This window comes from Atractosteus spatula, chromosome 11 (genome assembly GCF_055471065.1).
Source record: "Atractosteus spatula isolate fAtrSpa1 chromosome 11, fAtrSpa1.hap1, whole genome shotgun sequence".
Taxonomy (NCBI): domain Eukaryota; kingdom Metazoa; phylum Chordata; class Actinopteri; order Semionotiformes; family Lepisosteidae; genus Atractosteus; species Atractosteus spatula.
The window spans coordinates 30022868-30037292 of NC_142716.1; the positions used below are offsets into that span (position 1 = coordinate 30022868).

The window sequence follows — 14425 nt, forward strand, 5'->3', positions numbered from 1 at the left end:
AGGTCACAATTTCTGATACTGTGAGACGAAGACAAAGACAATGTGAAACAAAGACTGGTTAAATGGTCATTTAATTATTGAATGAGAAACAGATCTCTCTCTGCTGTACCCCTGAACACCTTCAAAGCCTTGACAACTCTCTGGACAGTTCCATAATCACTGTACAAGGCTAATGAATTGATCTTTGTGGAGTAAAAACCTTGTAGAACTTCTAAGCCTTTGCTCTAACATTTTCTGGCACCATCAGCAACCCATGTTGATTCTAAAGCACTTCTGGAGTCTTTTCTAGAGCTTTCAGATAATTCATGGGAGCAGAGATTGCTATTGGATATAGACCTCAAGCAATGATAGAGCAAAGGACTTCATAAAGTCCATCCTTCTCTTTTGTTGGGGCCCTGGATACTCTACCACCTTCCTTTGTCTGTCCGTTGTGCTCTATGAAGTTATGGGAGAACCTGAAAGTGAACTCTTCCAGGAGATGTGCTACTCAAGAAGACAATGGTCAGATGAAGATGGCAGTTTTTAAGCTAATGAGCAAAGATGAGAGCTACTTCCTTCATGTCACCTGTAATCTTTGAAGCCATTTTTCTGTGCTGTATGTGTCATGTGTCAGTTATCAGATGTCAGAAACAGACATGAGACACTTCTTATGTGTAACACCATGAGCAATTTAAAGGCAGAAGGGAAAGGCACATACAAAGCAAGAATAGTAACAATAGGATGATAAGGCACATGTAATACAATCCAATTTTGATTTAAGTTTAATTGAACACTTTTTTACTTATTACAAAGAAATGAAGGGGTGAGACAATACAATTTTCACATTTTAAAATTATATCTAGGAAATACCCTAATACTCTACTACTGCATATTACTAACAATAACATGAAGATTAATGATCAAAATTTGTAAGTGTTTTGTGTAATTTGTAGTTTTCACCTACATTTACACTACATTATTTTCATAGTGTCCTACCAGACTGCTATCCTAAACTCTGTTAAACCTTTGAATGTAGCCTTACACTGACACCCAATGGTGAAAAAGGTTGGCAAGAATAGCTTTTATCCTATGCAGAGGAGCTGAAAAATATTTCAAATAGTTATGAATATGAATAAATGTTTTGGATTTCATAGTTTTCTATTGCTTTTCTATCAGAGGGAAATCACATCCTTGTATGATATGGTAATGCAGAAAAGGTAAGATAGGCACTGTACATATTATTTTAGAAACAATAAATTATAGCAAAACACAAAACAAATGCAGCCAAATTCAGAATATGTGGTAATCCTGTACACAATACTTATAGATTGTGAAACTTGAGGGTATCACCTTTATTAGTAAAGGCTGCCTGTGCTTGTACTAGTTTTGACCCATCCTCCTATGAGTGCATAAAACATGAATGGGTTAATTAATAATATCCAGTGTTAATGCACAACAAAGTTAAGGCAGAACATGGGAAGTACCCAAGGTAAGATGTCAGAGTGCAGAGAATTCACTTTAGCCCTCATTTCATTAAGAAAAAGGGTGTATTTGCCTACAACACTGAAGCATTAAAAATATTTTAGATTTGTTTAATTTTATTTTTTTTATGATTTTAAATTGAACTGGTGGTGTACTAGGAAGTTGCCAACAGCACTATTTACAGTGACAACACGGGTCTTCACGCAGTGAAAATACTCACACTCCATTTTCTCTTGAAGCCGACTCTGTGCTTTGTGCAGGTCACTGACGGCTTATTTTAGAGGAGAGCAGACTACACCCAAGCCAGACAAAGCTTGGTGAATTAATGTGCAAACCTATTACAAATCACAGTAAGACCACAGGCCAACACTAGGAAATCAGTAGGAGCCAAACATCACATTCCTATATTTTATGATAAAGAGATAAAAAATATCCATATCCAAAAAAAAAAGGCCATGTTACACAAAATTTCTGAAAACCTTCAATACTTCATTTACTGTCTACAGATGTTTATGATCTCCAAACTATGTATGCTATTTCTTGTTTCGTTACTTTCACAAATACTTTCCCATTCACAAAATGGAAATGAATTAATTTCACAAAACCACCTAGTTTATATATTTAAAGACAAAGGAAATATGTTCCTTTGTGCCAGCTGGATTAGGCAGAACTGTTAACTGTTTTCTAAACCAATTTCAAGACTGAAAAACCAACCAAAAATGTATCAGTGGGGGAAAGCGCCTGTTACCAATATAGTTAACAAAACTGCATATGCAACAATGAATCACACAAATTGTAAAGTAAATACGCCAAGTAGACAAATTGATAATAATATGTGTTGTCCATTAGATTCCGAAGGATGGGGGCTTGATGCATTTCTCTTAAATCAAGAGCCACAAAGCTAAGCACTATGATACAATAGTTAATTAATAATAATAATAATAATAATAATAATAATAATAATTGCTTACACTTACATGTATATAGCGCTTTTCTGGACACTCCACTCAAAGCGCTTTATAGGTAATGGGGACTCCCCTCCACCACCACAAATGTGGAGCCCCACCTGGATGATGCGATGGCAGCCATAGTGCTCCAGTACGCTCACCACACATCAACTATCAGTGGGGAGGAGAGCAGAGTAATGAAGCCAATTCATAGATATGGATTATTAGGAGGCCATGATTGGTAAAGGCCAGAGGGAAATTTGGCCAGGACGCTGGGGTTACGATGGTAACATACACTAATTTGATAAAGGCAATGGGTACATAGATACAGTATGTGCAGTATCTCCCTCATTAACAAAGTCTGTGCAAAAATGTCTTTTCTGCTCCTTATTAGAAACTAAACTAAAACACACGGCATTTGCATTGCTCCCTCTCCTGTTCTTTTGCAAGTGTAGAACATTTTGGCACCTTTCTTTCACTCTTAGGAACATAATCACGAAGTCTAAATAGAAGCAAATATGATTTTATGGTATCCTGCTCTCATTTTGTGGGTAGGCTACTTATTTCCATGAATCAATTATGCATTAGGGAACTAACATGCTTGCTATATATTATATAGGGAGGATTCTGTCATTCCCTAAATTAAAACAAACACCAATTAACAGAACAAGTAAAAGGTTTATTCCATGCTGAAAAGAGAAGAAAGGAAACACAACATTTCGGCTGTGGAGCCTTCTTCGAGTGTGAGCCGAAACGTTGTGTTTCCTTTGTGTTTCTTTGTGTTGTGTTTCTTTTCAGCATGGAATAAACCTTTTACTTGTTCCTTTGCAGCCTACGCATGCTGACACAGCTATAGCACCTACTGTACTCGAACTACTTCAGCCAATTAACAGATACTTTCTGTGAAACCTCTTACAGGACATTGTATATAACTTATGTTTGTGTATACGTTATATATATATACACACAAATAAATTACTTATATTCTGGACTGAACATTTGCTTTTTCTCAAAGCTCATCCATGTAAATTAGAATAAACTGACTGGAATAAGTTCAAACATTCTAGCAGGATGCCTACACTAGGTTAGATCTCTTGTGTATTTCAGTCAATGGCTATGCATGGAAATCAGCCACACTACACATGAGGAAATATTGTCTGTTCTAACAACAGATGTGAGCTCTATGCATTATACCTCATGTTCATGTACTGTCAATTTTACTGCATATTAAAAAATGAGGTTCATTCATCATGTATGTATAAATCCTAAATAAAGTTATTCATGTAACATGAAACATACTGTATTCAAAAATATTAAGTTAGGAACATTTTGCTCCTTAGTAATATCTTGTTATGTAGCATTTGTTATGTTAACATTTGTGATAACACAAGTGGCATTGATTAATCCTGCCAAGTTACAGGAGTAGTTTTTCATTTGGAGCCCTTTCAATCTGTTCTGTTAGTGGACCTCCTTATAGCCAAAACAGTAATTGTTATATCGATCCCCCCCCTCCAACAATTAATTACATAATTAAGAAGACGATTATAGCAAATGTCTTAACAGTGATGTATCGTAATGACTGCAAGTGCTGTAGCCCTGCCTTTAAGAATGTTACTATTTTTTTACTGGCCATAAAAGACTGTAATATCACAAGAACTGAAGTGTTCCTTTGCACATAAAATAGGATTAGAAAGACCTGTTATAAACCATGAAGCAAGGCATTGAAGAGCAGGGATATCCACGTCTGGTCCTGGAGAGTTACAGTCTAGCATGCATTGCTGGTAACTATTAAACTGTCAATTGCAAAAGAAAGGTAGTAATTGAACTACGTGAAATTTAGCAAGAGATTATTTTAGCATTTAAAACAAAACCTGAACGCAATACATTGTTCAAGGATTAAAGGTCTTGACTAAGTGACTTGCTTATTTGATCAATAACGTACAAGTGTTTCTACACCTTAAGAGCAAGAGACTTAGGGTGACGGTTAACTCTTTCTGGATTTGGAGGTCACTAGAACCAGGAGTGGACATCCCCGATCTATTGATTTTTACCGCACCTGGAGTTTAGGCATATGAATAGATTTTAAAAACCCGTCTCGAGATTTTAGATTTCCCCTCAAATACACTGACAAAATATAAACTAAGAAGGACACTATTTTATCAAAACATCATAAATTATGCTTGTGAAACATCTAGAGGACATTATACATTGGGGAATAAATAAGAAATGAGAACCACGATAACACTAACAAATGTGTTTTCACAATGCTTGTGTAGCTCTTTCACCATCGATCAGTGCCAGTATTAACCATTTCCAAAGGCCCAGGAACTCTGTGAAACCTCCCAAATCATCCAGTGGGACTCAATGACCAGTTGCCTGGGAAAAGATGATTCATATAGAACCAACTTTACAGTCTTCATAACAATTATGAATTGTAATTGGTCCGAGGCTTGCTGGGACTTGGGTATTAAAATTTGGACATTTCTCAGTTTTGGTCACTGAAATAAGACAAATAATTTAGAATAGGAAGGTGACTGAAAACTACAGTAGGTTGTGATGTCGAATCATCAGAAGAACAAAGGTTTGGTGCTTCACTGCTGAAACAGCAGTGGGAAAGGAAATAATCACAACTTGCACTGCACTTTTCAAAAGGTTAACACTGGTACTAGTGTTACTTTTGAGAGGGTTTTGACCTAGCTTTAAAATATGACTACTAAGCTATAGAAGCAAATAATACAAGAGCCATGTTTTAATTTGGCATGGGATTGCTCGTAGTGTGATATTTTCAGAGGTTGTGCAGTATTTTCTGCCGTTAACTCTGCAGAATTAAAGCAAACCAATGGGAATTAACCCAGACAGGCCTTCAGCAGGAGTGCTCTGAGAACTGGTGATGCTGGAACCTAGGCCTTCCTGGTCTAAAAGTTGCTGTTTTCGTTCCTGCTCCTTTGATGACACTCCAGTGCTCCGGACTCTATCCTTAGGGCAGGCAGACCCCAGCCCTACTTCATTCCTATAACTATGGAGTGGAAGGCACAGAATGGACTCCGTTTTCCACCGTCAACCTCGCCTTCTGTAGTGCAGCCTGGATTCGGAAATGCGTCCTGGACTCCATTGAGTAATTCTTGTAATTCTGCCTGCAACACATACAAAAAAGGGGAATTCCCTGAACACAGGTCCCATTCAATATTATGTGAATTAGACAGGTGAATAGGCCACTAAGAAAAACAAGGGCCACATTTGAATGCATAGATCGGGGCATAAATAACAAATTAGAACCCTATGTTCATTCTTTTGAACTGCCAGAAGACAGTTTTTCAATACAATGACATTTGCTGTGTAATGTACACATTCTCTGTGTGACTCTTTGGACAATAAAGTTTTCAAAGTTATGTGCTACTAATAAGAGTAAGATTGTTATTCTCAGTGGCGCAGACTGCAGACTGTAAAAAAACACGCATTTCCCTCTAGTACTGTGTTCCACTTGAGCTTAAACAGAAAATTCAGCGCCTTGTGTAGGGAGTGTACCCCCTTTCCAATGACATCCCATTTTGTTGATTTACAAGTATGTTATACACGCATATAACGCGAGTATGTTTAATTAAAACTGGAAAGCTAAAATTCAACTATTATGGGTGAAAAAAAAAACTATTATGGGTGTCAGCAAAAACTGCAAAGAAAAATTAAAAACTTTAATGTCGAGTGGGCTGCAAGAACTCACCTTCCAGAGTTAATTCTTCATGGAAGCCCCTTTAGCATCAATTACAGCTGTAAGTCTTTTTCGGTCTCTATCAACTTTGTTAATCTGAATGGTATAATTTTTACCCTTTCTTTACTGACGAACAGTAATTTCAGTAAGCCTCACCATAGATTTTCTATTGAATTCAAGTCTGGACTTAGACTCAGGCACTCAAGGACTTTAAACGTCATCTCGTTAAATCTATCTTTGGCCTTATTGGCGTGACTGAGGTCATTGTCCAGCTGAAAGGTTACTTTTTGTGTCAGTTTTAGGTCTTTTAGAAGACTGAGGGAGGTTTTCCACCAAACGTTGCTTTTTCCAATTTACCAGTCACTGCTGATGAGAAGTAACCTGGTAACATAATTTGATCACCACCATGCTTGACACTAAGGATGGTGGGAGATGTGCTGTGTTTGCATTAACATTAAACAGCTCCAATTTTGACTCTCATGACACCAAGGTTTGAGTCTCTTTTTCACCCCATGTTTGTGGCAAAAAAAGGGGGCAGAGTGGTGCCACTGTGGCTAAGGATCTGCACCTGTGGCTGGAAGGTTTCCAGTTCAAATCCCATGGCTGGCAGAGAAATCCTACTCTGTTGGGCCCCTGAGCAAGGCCCTTAACCCCAACTGCTCCAGGGGTGCCATATAAATGACTGACCCTGCACTCTGACCCCAAGCTTCTTTCTCCCTGTCTGTGTGCCTGTGTGTCTCGTAGAGAGCAAGCAGGGGTATGCGCAAAGACAAATTCCTAATGCAAGAAATTGTATATGGGTAATAAAATGATCTGACCTGAATTTTTTAAATGGTCAACAATACTGTGGTTCAGCATTGTGGAGTAGTCAGAATATTGTTGGCACATGGACATTTTCTCCCATCTTAGCCACTGAACTCTCTATCTCTTTCAAAGTCAGTGTTAGCCTAATGGTAGTATTACTAACCAGTTTCTTCCTTGCCCTACTGCTCGGGTCACAGGGACCACATGATCCAGACAGTGTCTGAGTAATACAGATCTGACTTCTTAATGATCAACTTCCTTATTAATGGTCTGTGAAATGATCTCATATCCTTTTCCTTATACTGTATGTACCTTTCTACAACTTTATCCCTGAGTTGTTTGGAAAGCTTCACAGTTGAAACTATTCCTGAAATTCACTATATGAGTGAAGAGCCTTACAGAGATATGTATATTTATCCTGAAATTAGCTGACCCACTATTACACACAGCCAAAAGCCATACTAAAAAACATTGTGTGACATACAGTATCTAATCAGATTTGTATACCTGAATCTTGGTTTGCCATAGCAAAGGGGCTGAATATTTATGCAAATATGTAAAGAAAATATGTACAAAATCTTTTGTGGGTTGCACAATACAATTTTCATCTTCACCAGGTCAAGTCTCACCTTCCTTCAGGTGTGTGGTAACTGATTTTTCATGGAAAATTATGAGTAATTCAAACTGCAATCACGTCAGGGGAACACCTAAGTGATTTTATTATTTTTATTATTTACATTTTATTTTATTTTGTGTTGAATTATTTAAGAGTAGTGTATGGTAAAGAAATGTACAGTTTTAATAAACTCATTAAAAGGCAATTCTGACTTCTTAACTTTATTGTGTATTTTAAGTGTACACTATATTTGCAGTTTATTCAGTTGTATTTGTTTTCATTCACTTTCCTCTCCAACTTTGTAAACAGGGTAGTTTCTTTTTCTCTCCACCTCATCGACTGCTAGCTGCTGCTACATTTTCTCTCTCTTGCTCTCTACCCTCTCTGTGATCAGCACACACAGCTGTTAACCATTAAAGGACAATACATCCTGGTGAGCTTTCAATTCTACTCTGCTCCCTTCCTCGCTGGCAGACACAGCTAGGGCAAATAAGGACGGATCGCTGCAATGTTGTGAATGGTGCTTTTCTATATGGATACACACAAAGACTGAGAAAAGGTTGCTTTTGACGTACGTAAGATTCAGGTCATGTAAAGATTTGAGAAAACAAACTCTTATTTAACCTCAGGAGAGGGTAATTTTAGTGTTTTAATTTTTCATTTTTGCTGACAAATAACATTTTTCACCCATAAAAATGTTTAGTTTGCCCATTCAGGTATTGTCCTTTGAATCTGTAGGGTGAACAAACTCCATTCCCATAGTTAATTTCTGCAATTCATCAGAAGTCTTTCATACAGGAGGGGATATACTCATTATCATATCCAGACTTACTTTGCTGTTTCCAGGAGTTTGATCCCCTCTTCCTTCCTCCCCAGCTCCATGCACAAAAGCCCGTGTTCCAGCAGGGCATTTGGCACTAAATAATGGTCATATCTGATTTGTGTTTCACTGCAAGGGGATGAAATTACAAGGTTTAAAGTGTTAATATATTACGGGTTGAAACTGATACTGACAAAATTTAAAGAGTCAACTTACAAAAGAAGTACTTGAATCAGCACAAAGGAAGTGCAATCAGAAATACATACTTGCAGAGGACAAGGGTAAAGTAATGTTCTGCTTCCTCATGGTAGCCAAGGTGCTTCAGACACAGGCCTTTCAGAAGGCTCACCAGACACTGGTCATCTATTGTGTAATCTGATGCTACAAGGACAAGATTGAGACTCAAGTTCAGCCAAGGCAGATCCACCCTGAAAAAAACACTTTGCACTATTCATATTCCTGGCTGTGCCTTGTGAAGTCATCCGGAACATTCCTCAGCTTATCACACACCACTGCATCAAGACATCAGGATGGCCACAAATGAGAGGAGGCTTTTCAGCCCATTGTGTTAAGTTGGATCTATTTGTCTGTGGTTTCATAGACAATACTGGTAAAGGAAGGGACTGCTTAGAGTCAATTAAAGATGATTAGACCTACTGTACAGTACATGTCTGTGGGACCATATCATTGTGCTGCTTTCTTCTTCTGGTACTAAGCTTTTCCAGTAAGAGCAGTAGCTTTTCCTGTGACACCATTCACTGAGCTAAGCTCCTGGATTGCTTTTTCAGTTCAGTCAACCCATAGAGCAGAGGCAGGAGAGCTTGGTTACAGAGGAAAAGTGGTTTGATTGACAACTCTCTATTCAGTACTGGGACAACTTAAGGGGAAGACAATCATCGTGTTACAGCGATGGAAGTGGCTATCTGAGGTGACTCCTGGATTTAGAAATAATGGTCAAACACGAGTCAAAATTGTCATGGTCAAACACTAGATTCAGCTCTAGTGTCAACATCTTCATTTATCAGAAGTTTCAAAACAAGAAAAAAAATAGGGGGCCTGAGACAAAAAAAAGTAAGGTTTACCTTGGTTTACTTTAGAAAATATTAAGCTCTGGGTAAATAACTAAGCATTATCAAAGGTCTAGGAAAACAAAATTTTCATTCTGTTGTTCTTGAGGAAACTAATTTCCTGTATAAAGAATCCCTAGGTTAATAAAATGGTATCACCTGGTTAGTGACTGCATTTTTTAGAATAGGAAGAGATTTTCATTCATTTGTAGCATTTGGATTTACAGAGAGAGAGATTCAATTCTAGCTTGCATACTGTTTTATTTAGAAGGCAGGTTTAGCTCTCTTGTTGGCCTGTTTAGATGTTATATAGGGTTTTTGAATACTTGACAGCAGTCTAGGTTTTTCTAGGTAGTGAGGATGTAAGCTTCTGCGACTCCTTGTTTGTAAATAGAGTAACCTGTGTGTTGCATGTTGTGTTCTGTCATTGTCATTATTAATAAATAGGTGTTTATCCCAGCTTGCCTGTAATTTATTACTCCTTCTACAAAGCTGTGACAGAAAACACAGTTAGGTGCCTCTAATTATAACAACAGCTCAGGTACATTTTTAGCATATCATTACAATTTAGTGGCTATAATTATTTAATTATTTACTGATTATCCCGCTTGGTCTAAATCCGTAATTCTCTATTTTCTTAGCCCCCTATTAGTAACAATTTGTCAGGAGTTTTTAAACAATGCTTCTCAGACAAGCAGTGCATTTATTGTAATGCAGGGCATTACTTGAGTTAGGTTCCATCTTCTTCTGTGCTTCGTCCAGAGTCTTTAACATCCCTTCTGTCAGATCTCGGTGCTTTCCAATAACCGTGAACCCATTCCAGATGTACATCATTTCCTGCATAGAAAGGGGAAATTTTGAGGGAGGACAGCAAGGGCTCCTACAGCAACAAATACACATAAAGACATATAAAGCCTATTAGGGCCCCTTTAGATAGCCTTCAGAAAGATTGAAGTATATAATATATTGTACTTATTAGAGAAAGCTGTAAACATCACAGCATGTACTTAATGGAAAATTCCCTAAAATTCTCAATAACCTAGTCCATGCCAGGTTAGTGGTCCAGGAAGTATAATCACTGATAGCAAACTGAAACCCTTTTTATGTACTGTACATCTGGCACAGGGGCACTCCTGCAACAGACTCCTAGCAGAGTATGGTCTGTGGAGGTGTTGTTGAAGCCAGACAGTTTGGGTAAGGGACTGACCAAGGGAGGGGCAGGCAGAGGAGTGTGGTTCTCAGCGAGGTACCGTCTGGCTTTACGGATTGCAAATTTCTCAGTGGGTAAAGATTTCCCTGCTATTTTCTGTTTCAGTCCTGGGACTTGTCTGGAAAAGGAGGAACACAAAAAGGAAATATTAATGAAAAACCCCATTTTTAGGTTTAGATGGTATTTGTCAAAACTGATTGTTTTGATCATTTTAACATTAAATAAATAAACAATTGAGAATTAAACAGTAATGATCAGTTTAACATTAGTCTAAGAAGACATCTGATTAAATAACAAAAGCACAGAAATCTTTATTTTCCTTGTGTAAATGTTGAAATTCTATATTATCATATTTTCTGGTGAAATACCATGTGTAGCCTTCTGAACATTTGAAAAATGTGGAATTCAATAGAGCAATGTTTATGTACTGTATAGTATAAAAGCTGTGTGTTAAACTGTAAAGTAAATTTGTGCAGGATATTTATTGAAACATGGAAATGGATTCTATTGTTAATTTTATTAATGTTTATCTGCACATCGCAAAGTCCTACCTGAAAAGCTCCACCTCACTCTCACCAAAAGGTTTGCACTCCTCTTTGCTCAGCATGCTGAGGTACGCACCCTTCATGTAAGCATATGTGGCCTGTTTAAAAAACAAACATAATGTTATATCCTTAGGACTGTTTCTCATACAGACAAAAAACCGACCCCGCCCAAGCCAACCTGAAGACTATATCTAGGTGACTTGTCTCTTTCTTACTTAAAATTTGGCTTCATCTTGGTTCAGGACTATATACACAGAAATTAAAATGAGCACACCCCTAACAAAACCAGAATATTCCAGTAGGTCTGCCTGCTGCAGGCCCCAAGAAGCCATGGTAACAACTACTGTGGTGTTGGTGCCTGCTCTATTTTCCGCTTGGTATTTTGTCACAATCGTATTACCTCCATTTGAACATTGCTCTTGTAAATAGAAGTTTATTCCCACATTTTCTCAGTTAAACAATTCAGAGTGAGTAATAGAACAGTAATTGCTAAATTCTTAAATACAGCAAAAAAGGCAGGGATTGATGAAATGGTGGAGATTAGAAAATGTGCCTTCTATGCCTGGTGCTCAGGACTCAAGGCTCAGTGCTGACCAGTGGTATGTCCTATGGATTCTCACTTTGGACCAGGCACTCTCTTTGCTCAGCAGGTCTGCGTAGAAGTAGGCCATCTTCCACTGCTTCTTGTAGGTGAAGCACCACATCAGCTCCCAGTAACACATGTGGTGAAACTGCTTCCAAAGCTGCTGGGCTTCGCAGCATTCCTCAAACCGTTTTATAGCCTAAGAGGCAGAAAGACAACCACATGAGACTTACAGTAGACACACATGACATTATAATCAACTGGCAGGATTTGCTAAAAGGACAAAGGGTTAAGGTTATTCAAGGTTTCTGGATGTGTCTGTCTCTCATGGAATGAAATCTAGTGGACGACAATTGTGTTTTCTATTCAGATGGCTAATCTGTGAAAGCTGTAAAGGAAATAATAGTGCTATATATAAATAAAAGCACATGTTTTCCTAGTAAACTTTTTTTTTACACTTAACTATAAACCCACCTTTCCTAAATATGGATTTGTCTGTTCACAGTCAGCTTGTCTTGGTAATATTTTGTACAAAATGTGTGAAAGTGTGTCTAAAATTCTTCCAGTGACAATAATCACACATGGACTGGCAAACCCATCAGGCAGAAAGGTAACAAAGTAGAAAGTTCAAAAATGTAATAATGCTGATTTAATAATTTTATCTACATAGTGTATTCTATTTTGTATTTACAATTATAAAGTGAGATACAGGTATGGACTTCTGTACATAGCACATGAATTTGCTAAGTCAAATGCAATGCAAATGCAAAACCCAGTCTGCAGTGCACTTGATACTTACAGTGTCCAAGTTTCCTTTTAACTCCTCAATTCGTCCAGCAAAAAACAGGAAGATAGCTCCCTACAACGAAGAAAGACAACACAAGGGAGCTGTTAGGATTGTATTTTTTACAAACGAATTATTAGGAAACGTGGTTTAGCAACGGTTAATATTAGTGAATTTATTTAAATAAAAATTTAATAAGTTCTGTACTTTTCTCACCTTAGGATACTGCCTGAGGTATGGTTGCAAAAGCTTTTCTGCATCCTCTACATCTCCGTCCCCTGTCCCTGTTAATACAAATACAGACGTTGGAGACAGAGTTAGATTGACGTCAAAATTTGTTACAGGGAATTTTTTTTACATACATAATATTTTTTAATATATTATGGAAAAATCTCATTTGAGTGCTGCTACACTACTGTAGCCAAGGAGAGATGGTCAGTGTGCAGTCCAGATTAGAACAGAGCAGGGGATAGTGTGCAGCTGAGAACAGAACAGAACAGTACAGTGCACAGTGTGCAGTCCAGAACAGAATAGTGTGATACAGCATACAGAGGGTCTCACCAAGAATGAAGCTCATGAAGGTGTGGTAGCAGAGCAGCAGCATAGTGCACAAAAAGGCCCTAAAGGTGTTAGTGGAGGCTCCCTCCTGGAGCTGCTGTAACCCATGCTCCTGAAAACAGAACAGAACACAACATGCAGCAGTGAGGTTCCAACTTGAAGCTCACTTCCTGAAAACACTGCTTCCTCTACACCCGTCATTGCCCTTCGAACACTAACCACACACGGCCACATAGGGATAACAGATCCTTGTTATAAAATGGCTGGGTAAAATATCCATGCACTAATTGTCTAACTTTGGTTTTTTAACAAATTACTGGTTCATTTAAAATAGAAAAAGGTGAGTGTATCTTGATATTGAAAAATAAGCAGTGCATTTGTAAGTGCATTTAAAATGAGACCAAGATAACCACTCTGACAAGGGCTTCCCTAGGCGTGCCCTGTGTCAACTCTTACGCGAGACACTGAAACGGCATCAGGAGAGGTGCGTGCCGGGAGACCAGACTGTATTGAATTTTCACTCTAAAACTGTGAAAAATACAACAGCCGCCATGGCACTCTGTCATGTTATTTCACAAACCCACCATATTCACTTCAGTAAACGAATGTGACAGCAAAAGCAGCAGGAAAGAAAACTGGAACTATATTTATCTGTGAAATCACGCTGAAAAAAATTTACCTTGTTGCCAGAAAATCCCACAAACTCTAGCAGCCTTAGTATCCTTGTGGGTAGCAATGAGAGAGTCTAAATGGTAAGAAGGGAAAACAATGGAAAGAAGAGTGTTACACAAGAAAGATGAGAAATGAGTGGAGGCCATTCTGACTATTGAGCTTTTTTGATTGCTAATCGAACCGCAGACACTGTACCTTCCAGCCTTGTCTTGAAAGAGATCAGGCTATACTCCCACATTCCTCTGTGTACAAAATGCCAGAATTCTCTCAGTTTAAAATGTTTTTCACTGTAATTGAATGGTACCATTTGTATTTCATTGTTAAGTTGAATAAGTCCAATGGGTGGATCTGAATTCAAGGATTCTGAATACTTGAATCAAGACACCTAATCTTCTGCATTCAAGGTTTACTTATTTTAGCCTGTCAGTGTAGGACAAGCCCAGGGATGTATCTGGTTGCTTTACTTCTATGACAGCAAAATCTTTTTTGTTGACAATTTAATTCTAAAACAATATACAATCGCTTTTCTGAAATACTACTGTCCTGAGCTCTGTGTTGGTGATTGTATTTTTGTTGTATTGTTGTGTTGGTCTCAACAAATTTCTCCCAGGGGACAATAAAGCTTGTATTGAATTAAGCATATCTACTATTT

At 37.9% G+C, this 14425-nt stretch overlaps 1 protein-coding gene across 1 annotated transcript in view; it reads right to left on the reverse strand.

Annotated features, from left to right (window-relative positions):
• Positions 1-3489: 3489 nt before the first annotated feature.
• Positions 3490-14425, reverse strand: part of ttc39a (tetratricopeptide repeat domain 39A) — a 57972-nt gene continuing 47036 nt past the window's right edge. Inside the window, exons 9-19 of the mRNA XM_088928282.1 lie at positions 13781-13846; positions 13105-13213; positions 12760-12827; positions 12559-12618; positions 11797-11958; positions 11183-11274; positions 10629-10749; positions 10147-10258; positions 8621-8735; positions 8367-8483; positions 3490-5542 (exon numbers count right to left, since the gene is read on the reverse strand). Coding sequence (XP_088784408.1) covers positions 5425-5542; positions 8367-8483; positions 8621-8735; positions 10147-10258; positions 10629-10749; positions 11183-11274; positions 11797-11958; positions 12559-12618; positions 12760-12827; positions 13105-13213; positions 13781-13846 — 1140 coding nt within the window. The 3' untranslated portion in view covers positions 3490-5424. The remainder of the gene's footprint in view (positions 5543-8366; positions 8484-8620; positions 8736-10146; positions 10259-10628; positions 10750-11182; positions 11275-11796; positions 11959-12558; positions 12619-12759; positions 12828-13104; positions 13214-13780; positions 13847-14425) is intronic.